General features: G+C 41.4%; 2 protein-coding genes across 3 annotated transcripts in view; both read right to left on the reverse strand.

The window, feature by feature from the left end:
• Positions 1 to 21,317, reverse strand: part of SMIM30 (small integral membrane protein 30) — a 373,817-nt gene that overhangs the window by 336,393 nt on the left and 16,107 nt on the right. The window lies entirely within an intron of this gene.
• Positions 13,642 to 17,599, reverse strand: GPR85 (G protein-coupled receptor 85). Of its 2 annotated transcripts, none has more exons than XM_065743456.1 (2): positions 17,016 to 17,599; positions 13,642 to 15,485 (listed from the first exon to the last, which is right to left on the reverse strand). In XM_065743456.1, exon 2 carries the CDS (start codon positions 15,333 to 15,335, stop codon positions 14,223 to 14,225), a length of 1,113 nt encoding a protein of 370 aa, XP_065599528.1. In that variant the 5' UTR covers positions 15,336 to 15,485; positions 17,016 to 17,599; the 3' UTR covers positions 13,642 to 14,222. The 2 variants fall into 2 exon arrangements, with proteins under 2 accessions (XP_065599528.1, XP_065599527.1); XM_065743455.1 differs by having other exon boundaries at positions 13,642 to 15,510.

The raw sequence follows: 21,317 nt of genomic DNA on the forward strand, positions 1-21,317 counted from the left end.
AGTAACTTTCAAATTTATCTCTAAACCAAAGACACCTTGGCTGTGCCTAAACTGACCTCCTAATTAAAGAATGACTACTAATGAAAGGTTAGTGTCTGCTCAGAAAGTAGTCCTGCTGCACAGTATGCTGCTCGCTTGGAGGCACAAGTAATGACCAAAAATCTCTGAGTATCTTGACTTGTCTTGTCAACCATGCAGCTGACGTGCTCATCCCCCCTCAGCTCTTGGGTCTAGAAGCACCTGCTCAGCCCCACAACCAACCTGTGAACTGTGTGTGGCTTACAGCCGCAGCTTCAATCGTTTGAATGGTAGCCTGCACTCAGGAAGAGGCTTTTGAAAGCTGGCATGCCACTTTTTATAAATGTGTTCTCAAAGCAGTAGCAACGGGTCAGGTATAACCACAGCATGGCTTCAATCTGTCAGAGGTATCTGTATGGAGAGGTACCATAGGGAGGTCATTGCAAGCTGAAGAAAAATCAGTGAGGAACTGATTTTTCTCCTGGAATATTTTGTTCCTTAGCTTGCCCTTGAACCCCCATACCACCGAACAAGAGAGGGACTAAATACTTTTCCACAAATGCTTATGTATTCAAGCAGTGACAGCACGGGAAATATTGAAGTTGTCATCTGAGAGTGAACAGTGCCTTCCTGCAAAGAGACATCTGCAAGCAAGCATAGTAGCAAAAAACACCACTAGCTCAAGACAGGGATTTTTACTTGCTTAATTTTTGTTGAACAGGTACAAATGGTCTAGCTCTGCTGCTGTTGCCCTCTAAGAGCACACTGTTTCAAGTGTGTAGCACCTGAAGGAGAACATACGAAAAGCCCGACACAAGTGGGGAGTTACTTGTGTGGTCAAAAGACAATGCCCAGAATAGAAATACCCGCTGATACCTCTGTTAGCTACTAGCCTGCATTTCCTTTCTTCACCTGTGTACTGGCAGAAATCTGTACCCTGTGGAACTACTAGAACTCATGTGGAATTTGACCATTTACTGGAGGGCAGGATGGTGACATGAGTGTTCACAAGAGCTCACTGACAGAACAGCTGTTGACAGGTTGCTCAGAAGTGCCCATCAGTGAAACATATTTACAACGTGCTCATGAATGGCAGAAATTGACCACTCTTAAAACTGCTCGTCCAGCAGAAGGAAGGTTTGCTATTAGCTCTCTCAATAAATATATCCCCAGATTCTTGACTTCAAAAGAGTGACACGCTCCACGCCAAGAAAAGGATGAGGAAAAGAAGATATTGCTATCTGCTTGCGTGGATCTATACATTTGTGCACCAGCCCTTCTGCACAGATAAAGGGGAATGACACTTCCCTTTTTGTCAGATTCAGTCTTGATTGTAAGGCTGTGTTCTTGTGCAGAGACCTGAAGAAAGGCTGCAGGATACGCATGCAATAAAACCTCAGGCTCAGACTTAGGGACCTACACAGCAGGCTTGCAGCAGCCTGAAGACCTCTCTCCTAACTGATCAGCCAAACCATCAGCCTGATTCAGGAGCTCCACTGAGTGCCAAGAGAACCCCGGCTGCTCACACAGACCTCCAGGGGATGCACCTGCGATCCACAGAGCTGCTGCTCCCACTGGGCTGTCTCACACGGCCTTTTGTGGGTTGAGCCGGTTTGGTTTCTAACATGGTATTGATAAGAGCAGTTTCAAATACTAAATGATAGGCATCATTAGAATCCCCTTAACTAATGATACTGTTGCAGTCCAGCAAAAGTAAAAATAAAATAAAATAAATCACATATCAACACTTGTATTTATTTATAATATTTTGTGGTAACCCAAATACTGAATTGCCCAGGCAACTGTGCATTAATTGTGTGTAACTGCCAGCTTGTATTTTTGCTGGCATATCTACTCTGACAAAGGCTTTTAATATTTAAAATCATGCAGATTATCTATTCAGTCCTCAGAAAACTCATTGTGATAAATTCAGTATCTCAGTTTCAGGCACTTCAACTGCTGACACCTTTCTTCAGGCTACAGAGAGACTTTATTAATTGTACTAAAAATCCTGTGCAAACATTTTAAAAATATTATTTAGTACTCCGTATTTTTTTTTATTTGAGTATGTCATCATCTATCAATGTTGTCATGACTCTCTAGATCTCAAAAGTCTTTTTTTTTTTCCCCCACTCTCCTTTTAAGATGTATTTTTATTCTAAGTGCCTCTGTTTATGCAAATGTATCAGTCATGTCTACTCGGAAATGCTTATATCATATCTGAGGTCAGGAATTCAGCTGTATTTAAATTATATGCCAGATGGATGGGCAATGCATACATTTCAGGTCTTTGACAACTTAATGAACATATCTCTTGGCAAGATGAGGCTATCTGAACATCCCAAATCATCAGTCACAGTTGTCTGCTAACTTTTGGTCTGCAGTCTACTGTCAGCAACAAGAGCTGACCACCACACTGTCTCATCAACCTTTAACTGAAAAAGCTATAACAATTATTTGCTTGCCTAGAGCAGAATACAGCCATCTTACAGGGCCTTGTCAATTACAAGGATAAATCCAGATTTATAAAGAGTTTCAGAAATCTAGAAATATTTGCTAATTAATTCTCCTATCCTTCCATTATATTATCAACCATTCTATTCAACTGGCAAACTGCACAAGAAAAGTTTGACGGAAAAAATAAACAAACAAAAAAAACCAAAAACCAATCAAACAAAATGCTGAACTAAACATTTTCAAGCTGACAAATGATCTTATTATCTGGCTATCTTCTTTTTGGAAGTTTATCCTAAAATACTGCTTGGCGTAATCTAAGGATGTCAAGAAACCTATCCCTAGCTCTTAAGGATGTCAAGAAACCTATCCCTAGCTTGAAACCTTATCCCTAGCGCTGTTCAAGAAGCGTTTAGGTTTAGATGAGGTGCTTAAGGACTTAATTTAGTAGTTGGGTAGAGATAGTGATAGGAGGATGGTTGGACTAGATGATCTTATAGGTCCTTTCCAACCTTATGAACTTATGAACTTATAAACAGAACCTTCCTTCACATCATATTTTGAATTTCTCAAGAAGGAAAATATCTGCAAGAAATCAACTTCTACTTTTCAGAAGGCCAAGATTTAGCAAAGCACTGTAACCATAACACTTTTGATCAGTTTTACCACCTGCATACCTGTTACACTAACAAAATACATACTTACAGGTGCTGTATTGCCATGCAAATTGGTTAACTAGCATCTTAAACTGAGAATTGCCAAGGTCCTTGAATGCTTAAAACTAGGGGATAACTAGAAAGCTGGCCTGTATAAATCATCCAAGGTCACCCATGCAATGATATTACCAGGAAAGCTGCAATGAGAACCTGGAAGTTACTGGCTTTCTTCCTAATGGTCCCTACACTAGACCAAGATACCACCATTATGGGAGATAAGGATAATAAAACACTGCAGTGCTCTCAAATTGCACAGAAATGGCACTTTCACTGTTCTGAGAAGCTGTCATTCAGTCTGAAAGTCATCAAAATTGCTGGGCCAACATCCCCTAAATACCCTGTCACTTATGAAGAATATGTAGTTTTTCTGAGTAGAGTAACAAAACTGGAGTTACAAAAAAGAGAAAGAATAAGAATACATGAGTAGAACAGAAAAACCTATTACAGTGTCAAAAAAGGAGCAAACAGATAAATAATGGATACTAGTCTTTCTTCAGACTCCAACTGAACTCAGATATTACAGCGTCTACAGGACACTGAGAGCACAGGAACCACAGCTGCCTTGACACCACTGATGTTAGAAACCCTTATCACTACTATCTTTTGTCACAAAGCCACTGGTAAGCAGATCCTCTAATAGACAATAGCAACCTGCTCCTGTCTGGGAAACCCTCATTCTGTTTCTTCCCAAATTTTCTGCAACATAACAGCTCTTCCCTTCTTTCACCCTCCCACTCCCCAACTAATGCCATTTTCTTTTCTTGTTATTGCCATCTTTGCCAGCGTTCTTCATCTCCTGGAATAACAAATGCACATCTCCCCACTTTAATTCAGCAAGTACTCAAGTTTGGTCACCCTTCCAGCCTTCCCTTTAGCTGTCCTCACCTCCCACCACCCTTTTGAATATCCTGCAGTCTCTCTGGCTGGTTTCATCAGCTTCTCTTCTCCTCCGCCTCCTCCCATAAATAATTCGGGGATTAAGTAACAGAACTCTTATCTTAATTTGGAAAAACAAAAATCATAATCAGGGTTTTCTGTAGCCCACTTATTCCTTATTTTCGCAGCTACCCTGCCATCTTAGTCTACTTCTCCTTTTTAAGCTCAAACTGCAGTCGCTACGTGGAGACAACCTCTTTGGCTTTCACCAGATGTTTTCACTGAGCCTTACTTTCAACATGACCTCTGATGACCTCTTCCTACCTAATGCTGAGGATCAGTAGTTATTTTCTGTTCCTCATTCAGCTTCAATGACACTTCTTTCTGCTCTTCTTGGTCTATCATCTTTCCTTCTTTATCAAGAGGCTCCAATCTGCTCATGTTGACAGGCTATCACTGACAATTATCACTGACAATTACATTTTCAGGGAACAGCCTTTGTACTCTCTCCCAAGCTGCTCTTCTCTTCTGAAAATCCATCCCCTTGTTATTTTTCAATCCTTTAAAAACTTGCCTTTTTATCATCTCCCTCCTTCTCTACATTAAAAAACACAACGAACAACAACAACAAAAACCAACCCAAAATACTGGGATCTCTTCCCCCATCGTGCTTGCCAACACTACCACAGAATTTCCTTGGAATCTCACTTGTCTGTACCCTTCTTTTAATTGTGTGCTGTTAGACAGAAGCTGCCTTTTCACAGAACCTAATACAAAGAGGTACTTGCCCACAGTGAGGCCGTTAAGCAACATGGTTATATAAATATAAATTACAACAGGAGTTCAGATTTCACTGCAGCAATCATCATATGAAAACCTTGACATGAAGAAAATAGAACCAAAATGCTTAAGAATGTGACCTGGGCCTTAAAAATTCCTTTCATAGACAAGCTGGGTGTATTTCAATATAAGCAAATCTATTGTCTTTAGAAATAAAGGCTTATGCCTGGCTTCACTGAAAGCAATAGGTATTTTATGACTAATTTCAGTATGGTAAGGGATTTTCTATCTGTCTTATCAAATAGACTTTTTCAATATTTGCAAAGAAGCAGTCAAATAGAAATAGTTATAGTTATAGCATTTCACACTTATATTCAGTGACTAGAAATTATCTTGACAGCTTGATTTCTAATTTTGTACTACGTTTGTATGCTAAATCTGACAATACCCAGGTAGAAAGCCAATGTTTAATGGATCACAAATATGACTTAAGGAAACACAGCTTGTTTTGTAGTTTTACACTGCCACTTCTGAACTTCAAATTAATACATTATTTAGTAGCCAGCACTTGTCCTTAGACAGCATGGGTCAGATATCAATACCACTCCAAACAACTACATTTGCCAAGCCTGTCTTGTATGAAAGGAACTGAAGATGTTTGTGTAAGAAACACGTCAAAGCAGGAAATTAACTCTTTCAGCTGCAATAACTGTTACGCATCTGTACTTAATTAACTGGCATCTAAGCATCACAACATTCCCCCTGGTACTGTGTTTTCCATTGAGACCTGGGGTTGCCCTAGATGGGAGAGAGCAATGGGCATTTCTGTGACACTGCCTTTAAGTTAGGATGCGATGAAGCAAATTTAACATGAAATTTTAATCCAAAAGATACAAAATGGAATTTTCTCCAATACAAATGAGTGCAATACACCCCAGCTTTTACGCCAGTGTGCCTCCTTCAGGGAGGTCATCTACACAGAATAGTCTCCACAAACAGTGGTTTCTGTCTGCTTCAAGATGCACACAGGGAAGTGACTGACTGCTGTCTGGGGCATATCACTTATGTCCTTTGTGTACATACATGCTAACCAAGCAGAAATACAAGACTGAGAGGTGAGGTAAAACTGCGAGGGGCTTCCCCATCTATTTCCATCCTTTTAAAATTACTCACACAAAGTTTATGATGAAAATTATTTGATCTCCCATTCTTTCCCTTTGCACACACCTCTCTTTCTCCCACGAAAACCACAAAGTATTCACGACAAACACGAAAGGAAAACAAGCTTCAAACATTTGAACAGCACGGACCGTGTCCAAATAATCCATGTGGGCTAGCTCCTCAGGCTGATGGGTTTAGTGACCAGAACCACCACACAGGCTGCTTGGGACAGGAACCAGCCTATTATGGGTTCAAATTCCAGTTCACCCCTCTGTAAACAAGTGGGACCAAAGTCTTTCCAGCAGCGTTGCACCCCACCTTACTGCACTTGCTCTTGTGACCACTTAGGAACTTACTAAGAGGTAGACAAATGAGTACAAAACCATTATCTACTACTACTAGCAGAGGAAGATCCTACTAAATGCTCCTCACCTTCCTTGGGCCTGACTTTATTCTCATCATGCTCCAGTGTGATGTTCCAAGCCTTCCACAGGAGCTTCAAATGTCTCTACTTGTTACCAACTATACTACAGTATTTTGAATAGTCTGAAAAAAAATCCATATATATCCATATATGATCCCCCTCAAAAGCAATTGAAGACTGGTTTTGTGCATTGCCTGTTGCACAGATTACTCTTAACACTCTGCTATAGCATCCCCTCAGTGAGAACTAGTCAGGTAAAAACCATGAACGCTTACATAAATGATTGTGATCTTCTAGTCTTTATTGACATGATTTCACAAAAGAGGGAAAATTTTCCTTGAAGAGGGACTGTAGGACTATAGCCAAAATTACAAAGATTCCATGTCACACGATACTTTATTTTTGTTCTCTTTTTTCTTTTTCTTTATGCCCCTCTCACTATAGCTTTGAGAGAGTATGTTAACTGTATATAACTGCACTTATTTTGTGTGTTTACTTGTGTTTACTTGCATTTACATAATTGTCTTACAAAAGGAGCATTTCTCCTTTATGCTAGATGTCTTAGGATTAAATTTAAAATTGCAGTTATCCAAATACGTTATTTTAGGAACCCCATCACTATCACTTCTATTGCCCAGTCATTACCATAAATTATTACACAGAAGCTAAATATACATTTCCAGTCTTTGTGATGTCCAAATAGTCCTGCAGTCAGGGAGATCGAATGTTCCCTGTGGTGTGCCATAATAATCTGCACCGAGTGTTTTGGATCAAATAGGAGAAATTTCCAAAGCTTAAGGGCCTCGACAGAGAATTCAGGAAACATAATTGTAGAGTGCCTTAATTTCAGAAATAGGATTTGTGTTGTCTGTAACACAGGAATTGCTTATGGAAATGAGCAAGCACATGCTCTGATATATACCTCCATAATCAGTGCAGAGCTACAAACGTTTTACTGTTAAGTATGTATTGTAAAGACTGTACAAACTCGATTAAGCATAAAATCAACTTGTGAGGGGTGGGATGGAGTCGACTGGCAGGGATAGAATGCATTTTCAAATAAAAGAAATAAAAAACAAATCAAGAGTAAACTAGATATCAGTTACTTCCGAGGGGGCAACAAGGCACGAAATACCAACTAGCTGACATAAACATTTATCTTTGGACCTCTACTTTCCCCATTACTTTTTCTGTTTTGAGACTATAAACATGTATCGCTTATCTTCAGCCTCTGAAGGTTGTCTGGGCATTTTTGATCTCTGCTCCCTGCTCAATTTCATCCATAATAACAGAATCATAGAATGGCCTGGGTTGAAAAAGGACCTCAAAGATCATCGAGTTTGAACCCCTCTGCAATGGGCAAGGTCACCAACCACTAGGGCAGGCTGCCCAGAGCCACATCCAGCCTTGCCTTGAATGCCTCCAGGAATGGGGCATCCACAACCTCTCTGGGCAACCTGTTCCAGTGTGTCACCATCCTTTGAGTGAAAAACTTCCTCCTAACATCTGACCTGAATCTCCTGTGTCTTAGCTTAAAACCATTCCCCCTTGTACTATCACTATCAACCCATGTAAACAGTCATTCCCTTTCTTGCTGACACACTCCCTACAAGTATTGGAAGGCCACAATCGGGTCTCCCCAGAGCTTTCTCTTCTCCAAGCTAAACAAGCCAAGTTCCCTCAGCCTTTCTTCATACCAAGGGTATGCACAAATGAAGCCTGACCTAAAATCAGTGTGGAAGTGGTCACAGTCTGGAGGTGAACTGGTTCCATGGGAGGTGGTTTCACTGAAGGAAAATGGCAGGATGTTAGCTAACTCACAAACAGAAGTGGAAACCTTACTGTATCTCCCAACCTGCTGCCTAAAGTAGTCAGCGTATTTACATATGCTTCTCTTAAACTGTCTCCAGCACCTAGTGCAGAATTACACGTTCTTAGCAACTTCTTCAATTTGCTTAAGGATGTTAACATGCCTGAGCTTTATGATTATAGAATGAAAATCATATAGTTAATGCTACCATGAGAATTTAATCCTGCTTACATACACTAGCAAAGCATAGACAAGCTGATACTCTATGCAGAAAATGCAATACGTATATGTCAACCTCTTTCACTGCAAAGATGATGACCTCAATAAATGTATCTCTGGCTTGTTTCCCTTCTCTCTAACACACTTGTTTTCAGAGTTTGCCTTTGAATTCCTAAAACTGAAACTCTAGTATTCCAGGTAAACATGAGAAATAATCAGCTGGAAGCATGGGACTGTACTTTGCTTGTCTAAGTAATCGCTTACATGTTTCAACCTTAAGCTTCATAGGGTTATTAAAAATGCTACCACAACTTAATAAGTGGCATACTAATTGAAATTCAAACTTTCATACTTGGGATTTTTAATTCCATATTACAGAATAACTTCTCTTAACCAAGAAATGACAGGATGACAAAAAATATATACATCTTCGATCAGATGGCTCTTTAACAAAGGTGAAGTAGACTCTTCCTGAATTAGCACAGGGATGATTTTGAAAAATCTCTAGAGACAGTGATTTGTCTGATATTTATTGTAGCTAATGCAGTTTGTTGAAGATTATATCAGATGAATTCTGTTTTGAATACTCGTGCTCATTAAATATACAGCACGGTACAAAAACTGCAGTGTAAACAGTAGATCACACTGGATTGCATTAGTCAAGTCACTGTCTAAAGACATTGCTCTTAAAGTGCATCAGGTACACAAAATCACTGAATACTGAACACATTTATTTTTATTTAAATGGCTGAAGACTGTTGTTACTTATTTCCTCTTTAGGCTATTACAAATGTAGCTTATTTACTACTCCTTTGATCACTCTATACTTATGTAATTACACATTTAACATAAACAAAGAACACCACAAAAACTCATTGCTATTTATAACGAGCAATTTTTAAAATTCATATTTTTCCCATAGTGGCTAGTTAAAGACTTTATACATTGAAATGGATAGTTTTGTTGCATTTTTATCTAAATATAAAGCATGAGCTATTTTCGGTCCACTCAAGGAAAAGTATGTAATATCAAGCTCTTTGATTGGCTGCTGGCATATGCATCACAACATGTCATCTTGTCCTGCTGTTAGTGGACACAGCCAGAGCATGCTTATGTTCATTGCCAATTTAGATCACTGGTTTCTTCACACTCAAAATCACTTCAGTCAACAAAAGGAGAGAACATCTCCTGAATTTTACTTTTGAAGAACAGTATCTTAGAGTGAGCCCTTTCTTTTCTTCTGACAAGTCAATCAGATTAGTAGCGTGCACTTTTATAGCTCTCAGTGAATATAAGCTGGAAGGAAGTTGTCTATGTGGCATGCAGAATTGTACAGTCAACTCCTGGTTGTCTGTGGGTGTGTAACCCAGGTTGCAGATTAGCACAGCTATGCTAAAACAACACAGAAAAAAGGAAAAACACCCACCATTTTCCTTTGAGTTTTTGCTTCAGCTTAATTCCTCAAAAAGAAAAAAAAAACATAATAAACACAGGAAATTCTTGAAGTCTAGAGTGCGTATGCTTTGTATTATCTATAATTTAGCTTTACGCAAGTTAGTCTGCACCATTTCTGTTGTCAGCAATTGACACCTGACTGTGTAACTATAGAAGAGCCTGGCAACCCGCAGTTCCATTTAACGTTTGCTAAAAAAACAATGTTAGTCCAAGTAACTCTCTAATCTACCTCAAAAACCATTAGACTTCCCTTTGACTTTATTTATTAAATGCACAAGTAATAGCAGCTTGCTGTGGCACTGGGCTCCTATAAGTAAAATGTTTTCACGCTTGAAAGGCGAAGCAAAGACAATACAAGCGAACAAATTCAATGCACTTAAAAGGAGATAGATGCAGAGGACTCCTCTGCCCCCGAGGCCTGGAGAATGGCTGAAAACCATCGTGTAATAATCTTCTATGGCTGTACCAACAACCTTGCATTCATTTGCAAACTGTGCATTTGATTTATTTTGAGGGCTCATGCAACAACAACTGTGGTTTCTTTCTGAAGGGGTTGAAAGAGAGGAAACTGCTTCCAGTTGCCTGCTCCCCAGTCTCATTTTTTTCTTTGCACAACACAGACAGCATCTACTTGGTGATCAAAGCCAAAAGCCAGAGATACCCAGCATGCAAGACAAGCACCATGGCACGACAGCTGCAGCTACGGAGGCAGCTGGGAGGAACCTGCGGTCTCTCTGTATTCAGGAAGGCAACCCAGACACTGACAAACTTGGGAAGCCACTGCAAGGAAGTACAGCTCCTACTGTCTGTTTTAGGGGAGAACCGGCTGAGATACTTAAAGAGCACTGGGGCAGGATAAATACAATACTCAGTATACAAAATATTTCACATCAAAGAAGTGATGGAGGCTGTCAAAGGGCCAGTGGTGCAAACAGATTGAGGAAAAATCAGAGGCAGACATATTTTTCTTGACAGCATCTGTTCTTACACTTTTTTTTCTGCCACTAACTTTTCATTACCCATGAGTGTTAAACACCAATGCAGATATAAGCCAGTGTGATATTCTTTGCTCTTCTGAAATAGAAGAGTAATCTACCACCCCGGTAAGCCTTGGCACCAATTTCACATCCGTGCTAAAATGAAAGCAGAAAGCTTTTCATACTGTGATGCAATCATGTACTGAATTGGAAGGAAGCTTCTTGCTTCTCTGAATTTATACGCTAATGCACGAGGTCTGATGTGGTGACTAGGATCAAAATGACAACCATGTCAATATCTGCAACTACTGCTTTGGTTCATGCATGCATTTAATTCTGGTAGGAACCTCTCAACTACTCAACATCCTTTGCCAGTGAGTTCCAGTGAGCAATAACTTTGCATGAAATGTTACTTCGTATGTCGTCACTTAATTTCTCTGCATATCCCCTCGTTCTCTTAACACCGGAGAGAATAAAAGGAATTACATCTGTCACAAGACTCTTACTGGAAAAGTTACAAAAAAATCACTTAACGTACTTCTCTGTCAGGTAGCAACACACTTGTGTACCTTTCAGTTAGTCAAAGGAATTACGTTGGTATCAAAAGAAAAACATTTAGCAAAATATTTGCTTTCAGACTTCTTTACTGTTTATTATTTTAATTTACATCAGTTACTGCTTGCAAAACTTCCAGGGAAATAATTTTAAATTGTTTTTTTTTTCTTTTCCCACTGCATAGTAAACACAGCCTTTTTAGTATTTCAGAAGCACAGTACTACAGAAATGTTAGGGCCTGCTTCTGCTCCAAATGAAGTTAATGGGAAAACACCAACTGACTTTATTAGGAGTTAGGCCAGGCCCCAGATATGCAGCTCTTGAAATGTCATCATTTTCTGGCTGATCTTCAGAACCGACTACTTCTACAACTATAACACTATTTACAACTTTATTTATATGTACTTCTTTATTACAATATGTAATATCAATGTTCCTTGTAAAGGTTACTATTTTATAGAAATTAGACTGAAGTTATTGCCAATCAACCTTTTAATAAACTTAAGTGGGATAACTTTCAGAATTTTTCTCAACACACTTTTCAGCTTTTATGCACTCTTTCCATCTTTGACAATTGCTTAACTACCTTAATTTCAAAGCCTTTTCCAGCGTAATAAAAAAGTCCTTTTGGTAGAAGTTTATTGGTCCCGTTTCAAATTATGTTCTGAAACATTCTTGTACTGATGAGGACTCATTATTTCAGCAATTTTTCTGTTTCAACACAGTATATTAAGCCATGCCTCTCAACCAATCAACCTCAGTATAAAAGTGTAAGTGAGGTCAAACAGATTGCTCACTAAATCTTTGATCAAGTTGTCTGATCACATATAGACACAACTCTCTGAATTGTTGCATATGTTGTATACTGTTATCATACAAATTTAAGCATTTCCATTATTGACTGCTGCTTGTGTACGTATAGATTAACTTGCTGATCATAAAACTACAACAAAGGACAAGATACACCAATACTGAATCAAGACCTCTAGTCTTGTCTCTCCAAAAATTAAGAAAAAAAAATCAACGTTCTTTATGATTGACTGACTTGTGATGTTGTGCTTCAAATACACACATTTTCCAAAATCAAACTGTGAAGTTAATGTCAAATACTGTGTTGTAACTTTAAATATAACTGACATATTAAAACAGATAGATGGGTAATTATGATAAACTACACAATAGTGCTACTGTAGATAATATCATTTATCAATCCTGTGGTCCCCATCATTCATGCATTTACAGTTTGGGAATACAGTGACTGCAAAGGATAATAATTCATAATGGCTACATTCTCAGTACTTCATGCTAGCTCACTAGACAAAATAAAAAAAGGTTAATTGTATAACTGGAAAAATGTAAAATTTTATTCCAAGAAAATTAACAAGCTACACAGGTAAATTTTGGCAAATGCAACTTTATATTGAAATCCACACATCTGTATCTTAAAGAAGGAAAGACTCACAGACTCTAATGTATTTCTAAAATTCTAAGAAATCATATTATATGCTTTCACAAGTTAAAACTTAAATAATTTAAAACAACCAATACACCAAAATGTGCAGAAAATATAAACAAGACTGTGCCTTCAGTAGAATAAATGCTTCACAAATTGTGCAAGATATCATACTAAGGCTGCGGTCTCCCCATGACAGCTGTCTTAAAATATAAACATACATCAACTGCCTGTGTTTCTCAGAACAAACTAGAAAGGGCGGCACACCTAGAAAAAAATCGTATCAGCCCAGTGATATGCATACTGATTTTGGGAACCAACGGAGTAAAAAGGAAAAAAGAGGACTAAGTGATCATTCATGCACTCCCAAATGACTGGCCAGAGTCACTGATTCAATTTTCCTTGCTTATTTGCTTCAATGCTAAACAAAATGGAAGATACTAGATAACCCTTTAAGGCAACATGTGTTTATTCTGTATAATTATAACTGTTCAATTATGACTGGATATTATCATTAACGTTGCCTAACAGACTGATATCTAGCTTTTAAAAAAATATAAATAAGAGTCTAATAAACTTTATACCAAATCAGCAAAAACCACAGAATACAGTTAAATGTTATTATTTCACTGTTAAGGAAAATGGCATTTAGAAAGTATAATATATTTGGGAAAAAAAAGAAAAAAAAAAAGAAAAAAGAAAAAAATGAAAAGAGAAGGAAAGTCTAAATGTGAACAAAAAATACTGCTTTGGAATGCTCCCCAAAACTTACTCAGAAGGCAAACAGATTTGTAAGTGTGATAATCCAATAATGCATGGCACATCTTTAATCAGTTACAGTACTTGAGTCCCCAGTTTTCAGTCTTTGCAAAACAATAATTGTATGAAATGTTTTAAAGGTCTTCAGATGTCTAAAATTAGTTTTATCAACACATTAACCTCATATCAACTTAATTTATTAAGATGTCCAATGCTAATGTTTCTGATGGTCTTATTTTATGTAGTGATATACACAGCATTTAGCACTGATACTTAGCACCTGCTACTTTCATTATCTAGATTTCAACCACATAAAGAAATTCAGGGCAGTAGTTCAGTCCTTTGTTCTTAATTACAAACCTTCAGCAGTGGTCAGCAGGAACACGTTTAGGTTTAAAATAGGATTAGAGGTGAGCTATTGCAAAGACTGCAGAATGTTGCCCAAATCCTTACAACTGCTGACATCCCATTCTTGATTTTCTTCTCGAGACATGGCTACAGGCCACAATTGCTTAGCAGAGAGAATGGTAGTGTTTCACAAGGCTAAAGATTTACAGATGCTCCCTCATATAACACAGTAAGGTTCCCTTGGTAACCTGGATTTTCTGCAGTAAAGAAGGGTTGTGCTGAAACAGCGCCTCAGCTCCCTGTTGGAGAAAATGCAGACAAAAGGATTGATTCCAGCTTGGGCAAAACTCATCCAGACAGCGGCCGTTAGAAATCCCCCCGGTACTACAGGCCCTCTTGCAAAAACTCTCCAGTAACAGGCTACCAAATAGGGACCCCACAAGGTCAGAAAGAGGAATGTCATGATGTAGAACATTCTGCTGATTCTCTTCTCCATTTTGAACTCGTCTAAAACCAGTAGCCTTCTCCTGCCTGTGGTGTTGGCGTTCTGCCTGATTCCCAACAAGGTTGGCGGTGTGGGACCCCTTCCAAATCCAGCCAGCCAATTAGCAGCTGCTTGACCGCTCGCTCCGGGGCCGTGAAATGTCCAGTTCTGGCTCACCGCTGCAACAAACTGGACTGGCTTCATTTTCCTGCGATCGTGAACAAAAAATATCAGCTTGAGGTAGACAAGCTGTGTGGCTAGGAGGATGAGGGCAAGAAGAAGCATAAATCCCAAAGAATCGTTAGCCCTGAAGGAACGATGCTGGAAAGTGCATTGGTCTTCCTCCCTAATGAACGAGTAGGTGCCCACATCTAAAACTGGGGGGAAAGCCATGGCTACAGAGAGAGTCCACACCATACAGATCACGGCCAGACAGGTCCAGAAGGTCAGCCTCTTTGTATAAAAACGGTGGTGGGCAATTGCTAAGTATCTGGTGACGCTTATGCAGAATAACATGAAAGCGGTGTGAAAGCAGGACAAAACCCCCAAAAAGGCAATCACTTTGCAAGTAAGAGTCCCATACGTCCACGTAGAGCCATTTTTTACAGAGGTGAAAACAAACGGGAAACAAATTGCAGATCTGAGGATGTCTGAGCAGCAAAGATCCAACAGGAAGTAGTAAGGAGCTCTATGCAAGGTCTTATCTTTGACTAGCAAAATGGAGATCAGAAGGTTACCCACCACACTGACTCCTATTATGAAACCCAGTGAAGTCAGTTTCAGAAAAGCTGTTAAAGGAGAGAGATTTTGTAAAATGTTGTCAGCTGCATGGCTGTAGTTCGCCATAGATGGATGGATGTTATGTATATTGCCTCAGTCAAGTCTCATGATCTATATATAAGAACAAGGAAAAAATAGATCCATACATCTTACTGAAAATGTAATCCACAAACAGAACTGATCTGGTGTCTAGTCATACAGTACATCCTCTTCGTTCTGATTTGTCATGCCATCAAAATATCTGAAAAAAAATTGAGCTATCAGTTCTTAAGTTAACGAGAAATGATGTCAGAAAGTGCTAACAAAGATGGTAATTTATGGAGAAGCAATTGAAGTTGTAAATTTGAGTACTATTGTTTGTTTTTAAAAATCACGAGGCTTTCACAGAAACATACATACATACTTACTGTTCAGCACGTTTGAACATTGCCATTTCACAGATCTGGCTGCCTACAGTCTCAGGACTGACCGGTGCCCCTTATCTTTGGCAGCGAATGTAATTTTACAGTCAAAGCCTCGGAGATTTTATGAATCGAAAGATTCCCAGTTTGCAAGCCCAGGAGCTAATCACCGACATCCACACAAAAATCCCCAAAGGCTGCTGGTATTTTGACATTACCTATGTTTATTTTACGGCTACGGGATTTGTCAGTGTTTTAGAGGCGGCTGCTGTGTTGATACGGATCACACCCAAAGAAACCCTGCAGAATTTATGTTTTTTAACCCAAGTCACCAAAGCACATTAATCACGCCGTGTTAGTTCATGCACATTCTAAGAGAAACGGTATTCATTATCCCCCTCCCTTCCTCCTGCAAACCGTAATTTCATCATTTCGGCTTCCAAACAAACAGGTACGCCAGGCAGCCGATGGCACTGTGCTTCAGGGTCCCCCCCTCTCCGCTTTAATGCAAATCTTTAAAGCCTCGACATCATTCGGAATAAGCAACGCTCGATGTAAATACTGAGACAAAACAGGCATCACACCCAACACATCATGCCCATCCTTCGGGGAGGGCTGCTTCGGGTTCTGCTTAAATAAACATAATCGTACATCGACTGCATTTTTTATTATTATTAGCATTTTTTTTTTCCTCTAACCGGGGCTCCGCGACGCCCGCTAATCCTCCCGGCACCGGGGCACATTTCATGCAGCAGAACGAAATAAATGGAAGGGCTCTGCCTGCCGCTGTGCTGCCGTTGTTTTTTTGGTGGGGGTTTTTTGTTTTGTTTTTTTCCTCCCCCCGCAGCAGCCCCGGGATGCTCTCCGCCCGCACCGAGCGCTGCTCCGCCACCTCGGGCGTGCAAAGGATATTCCCTCTGAATCCCAGCAAGATCCTTCCATCCTTACCGTCCACAAAAGAGCCTGATTGCTGCCGTGTAAACAGAGGCTGATCAGATCATGGCATCGTTTTAAAACCATGAAATCAGGCTCCCCCTCCCCCTCCCGCCGGCCCCGCCGCTTCCCCTCCTCCGCGGAGCTGTCCCCGCCGCGCGGCCCTGCCTCCGCGCACACGGACACCGCGCACACGCACACACACACACACACGCACACACACAGCGCGCATCCCCCACCCACGGCCATGCAGGGCCGCGCCGCACCGCACCGCACCGCACCGCACCGCACCGCACCGCACCGCACCGCACGCAGCCGCCGCCCGCCAGCCGCAGCCGGAGCCCCGCGCTCTGTCCGCTCCCATCGCACCCGCGGCTGCGGCAGCCCCGCTCCAGCCCTTCCTCCTTCCTACCTGTTGGCGCCGGAGAGCCCCGCATGCCACGGCCGCTCCTTCCCGCGGGATCCCGCCGGCCTCCTTTCACAAGCCCTCTCGCTTCCCTCCGCCGTCGCTCGTCCTCCTTCCCTTCATCCCTTTTTCTTTCTTTCTTTCTTTTTCCCTTTTCCTCGGTACCCTGACGGAGCGCCCAGTCAGCGGCTCGCCAGGCGCATGCTCGCAGCGCCTCCTCCCCGCGCCGAGCCCCGTCCTCCCCTGTCGCAGCGGCACGGTTCCCCCCCGTTCCGCGGCGGCGGGGCCGGCCGGGGGCACGGCAGCTCAGCGGCGGCCGCTCTCCCGCCGCGGGCACGACAGCCCCCGCCGCGGCCGCCGCCTCCGCGGGGAGGGGAACGCGGCCCCCGCCTCAGCGAGGGGAAGGCGGCGGCACGTCCCCATCGCCGAGCATAGCCGAGCCGGATCGATCGCCGAGCCCGTTAGAGCGAGAGGGGAGGGGGAGGAACTCGGTGCCGCGCTCCTCGTTTGATGCCTTTCAGCTTCCCCTCTCCCGCCCCTTTTTCGCTGGAAGCGGGGGCGAGGAAGCGGCTGTCACCCGCTCCCTGCCCCGTCCCCGCCCGGGGATGCCTGCTCGCCTTCCCCCGGTTCGGGGAAGGCGTATCGGCCGCGGGGTCGTCAGGGAGCTGCGCTTCCCCCGAAGTCTTCCCACTCTGCCGTCAGCCGGTGGGCAGACCCGCGTTAGGAACAACAGCCCGGCAACCGGGAGAAAATGGGAAGAGTTTTGGGGGAAAGAAAAATAAAAATAGCCTTGAAAGAGCCTGTTCTTCAGCCCTCTTTTCAGGCTGCACGGGAGCTTATCCAAGACAAATAACGTTTAAAAAGAGAGTTGCGCCCAATGTAATTTGTTTGGGCTTGAAAGGGGTTGTGGAACTACCTTTGGATAGGGAAATTGGGGTTCTGAGGAACTTAGAAGCATAGAATCACTAAAGCTAGAGAAGATCACTTAAGACCATGTAGTCTGACTACTGTCTCCACCATGTCCACTAACTGTGTCCCTCAGTGCCACATCTCCACGGTTCTTGAGCACCTCCATGGACGGTGACTCCACCACTTCCCCAGGCAGCCTGTGCCAATGCTTCACTGCTCCTTCTGAGATGCACTTCTTCCTAGGATCCAATCTGAACCTCCCCTAGCACAAATCAAAGCCATTAGCTCTCGACCTATCATTGTTACCTGGGAAGAGAGACCGACTCCCATCTCACTACAACCACCTTTCAGAGAGTTGTAGAGAGCAGTAAGGTCATCCCTGAGCTCTCTCTTCTCCAGACCGAACAGCCCCAGTTCCCTCAGCCACTCCTTGTAACTTTCTCACTGGTATCTTCCAGTTGTGTCAAAATGGATTATTCAGGGGAATAGACCTGTGGAGGTGGTTCAATAATGTGTGTCATGTCGTTAAGATCCTTAGTAGACTATGGGTGTCTTTAAAGCTGCTGTCAAAGTTTGAGTTCTTTTTGTCACTATCTGAAACTCATTGGAATTAAGGATCAAACCACAGGATTGGTTTCAGTGGTAGTGCAGTTAGGCCCGAATATCTGCAGTCCCTAGATAATACAGTTACTTTAAAAAAAATTGCAGTGCTTCATGCATGTGTCTTTTTCTTGAACAGAAAACTCACATAGAGCTCAGTTGTCACATATTTTTTCTTTCTTTTCCACTAATGTAACCAATATGAAGTTGGGTTGGTGGCTCATCTTTGGGGTTAATTTCCCTTTTACAAAGACTTTTCCAGCTATTCCTGTTGTTAAATATGCGCACGCAAAGATACATCATATACCATGAATTTTACAGTCATTCTCAAAGTTAAAACATGATGGACGAGAAAGAGACTGCCAAGCTGGTAAGAGCCATTTTTTACTATAGCAAATAATTCTCTGAATGCCTTAAAAATTAAACGCTTAAAATAGCAGACTGGGGAGCACGTTGATCATATCTTTTACAGGACAACTATAGAATGTTTGCGGTCAGAGCCTATTTTAGACTCTGATATGGGATGTGTATTTAAGAGTAAACAGTATGACATTATTGTCACTGTCATCATTCCAAAAACGGCGTCATGCAGTAGATTCTTAAGGATAGATGAAGAGATCTGTTCTGAGTTATTCTGAAGAATAACTCTTCAAAAGAATGGAAAGGTACAGAAAAAGAATTGTGGGGAAGCCTTTGTCTCAAAATGAGATGAGCAGGGTAGCCAAGCAGAATTTCTTAGGGCTTTGTCACGAGAAGGGGTCAGGAACTCAGAGTAAGTGGCCCATTCCTCAGTGTATGGGCAGCAACATTAAGGACAAGAAAGGGGACCTGTGTGCTCTGTAAACATCTCAAAAGGAAAGAAATGATTGCAGTTGGGAAGGTGAATATCTTCCCCTCACTTCTTAACTGATGTCTAAGTGTGCTTTCCTCCAGGAAAGAAGTGTCTAAGTGTGCTTTCCTCCAGGAAAGAAGAGGAGGATAGAGTACAAGTGAAGTGTAGGAGAAAGAGCATTCGTGTGCACCATGAGAGATAACAGCAGAGTGGTTAGAATTTTCCCTAGAAACTATGAAAGCCAAGATCATGTACCACATTTACAGGTTGGGGCAAACCTACTGTGAATTCACTGTATTACAGAATTCAGTTGTAGTACAGAGCTCTTTCATTTTGCCCTTATATAGTTATTTAGCTTCTCGTAAATAAAGAATCCTGATGTAGAATGTAACTGGTGAGGTACTCCGCATTATTGCTCATAAGTAAGGGTCCCATGTTCAAACTGTTAATTTTTTCTTTTCAGACGTGTTTGGAAAAAAAAAAAAAGCAAGGGTCAGGGTGCAGTGAACTGGACCCACTGGATCTGCTCCCAGATCAGAATCACCTTATTGGAGAGCCATACCTAGCAACATTTGGCCTTTGGCAAGAGATCAGGGCAGCTCGTTCCCATGAGGTGTATGTAGGGTGCACGCAGCCAGGTATTCGGGAACTCTGGAACCTGCATGGTGAATGGTTGAATACTACTGCGAAGAAACAGCAGTAGTTTGGGTGCATGGCACTTGATTTCTTTTGAGGAATCATGTACCAAAGTTGTGAGCAAGCTAAGCATGCTTGGTAGGTGATTCTCATTGTTCTGAGCTTTTTCCTCACAATGGAAGAGATTTTTTAGAGAAGTCTGGCACTGAGAAATCGCACTAATGGAGTGGGCTGGAGCACAGGCTAGTGATGACAAGTGACTATCAGTTGAAGAGATGGAGTGAGATATTGGCCTCACCATTGTCACTGACAACTCTCACCAGTTTCAGCAGAATCAGGGTTTCAAGTCTAGGGCCAGATGCTGTGAGCAGCTAACTGGTAAAATATTCATGCCTCAGTTCTCTTGATTATTCCAGAAACTTAAGGTGTTTACCGGTGGTTTGGAAGTTTGGCAGCGTGTAATGTCTGCTCAGTCTGCTAAGTGCAAACTGTAAAGCACTGCAGGATTTTGTGACATTTCTACAGAACAGGAGAGATACTCGGCAAGGTGTACCCACCTCAGTGCAGAGGCCAGCACAAGATTTATGTATTGCTTAAGAGACTCTGATAGATGCTATCAAAGTACATCCTTTTCAAAGGGCTCAAGGAATTCTTCCAAGGGAAATTTCATGCCAGTGCTGCAGATTTGTGCAACTTTAGAATAGTATTTAAGTAGGACTTATGTAATACAGAGACCTGTAAAAGACCCCTGCACAGTGGAGAATTTCACCTGCAGTATATTTGGTTCCTGTGCTTTGTAAAGTGTTTGCAGAGTAAAGATATTGTCCGTACTGTCTGGCTCCTGGGTTGGCTCTGAGCACGGACATAAATTTCCCCCCACGCTGAGGATGGTCTCCCTCTCAGTGCTGTGCATTTTCTCCTATAACAAAAATGCATTCATATGACAACCAAGAACAATTCCTATGGATAATTATTGCAGTTTATTAATTTTTAGCCAGATCCTCAGTTGTTTTTTACATATTTCTCAGAAATTTTTAATGATTTATTTTAAAACTGTCTCAGAATTGCCCTCTGAAACTTTTTTTTTCTCCTTGATAATTGATCTATGTTGCATATTTGCACAGGGATAAATAAAGATTTAAGAGCAAATATACAAAAGGTTATATTCCGAGAGCATAAAAAGTCTTTAGAGGAGAATATCCACTTTGTGTGACTCTAAAGGGGAGAAACCAGTATGCTTCTGAAAACCCCATTAGATATTTGTCTGTATCCTCAGGGTTCTAAACACTTTTTAAGACTTTTTTTTCATGAGAACTATATTTGAGAGATGG

This window comes from Cyrtonyx montezumae, unplaced genomic scaffold, assembly GCF_038088225.1.
Source record: "Cyrtonyx montezumae isolate F1298 unplaced genomic scaffold, pur_monq_1.0 scaffold_3, whole genome shotgun sequence".
In the NCBI taxonomy this organism is placed as follows: Eukaryota; Metazoa; Chordata; class Aves; order Galliformes; family Odontophoridae; genus Cyrtonyx; species Cyrtonyx montezumae.

Coding starts and splice junctions, on each gene's coding strand:
- GPR85 (XM_065743456.1), bottom strand. CDS start 15,335: ATGGCGAACTACAGCCATGCAGCTGACAACATTTTACAAAATCTCTCT.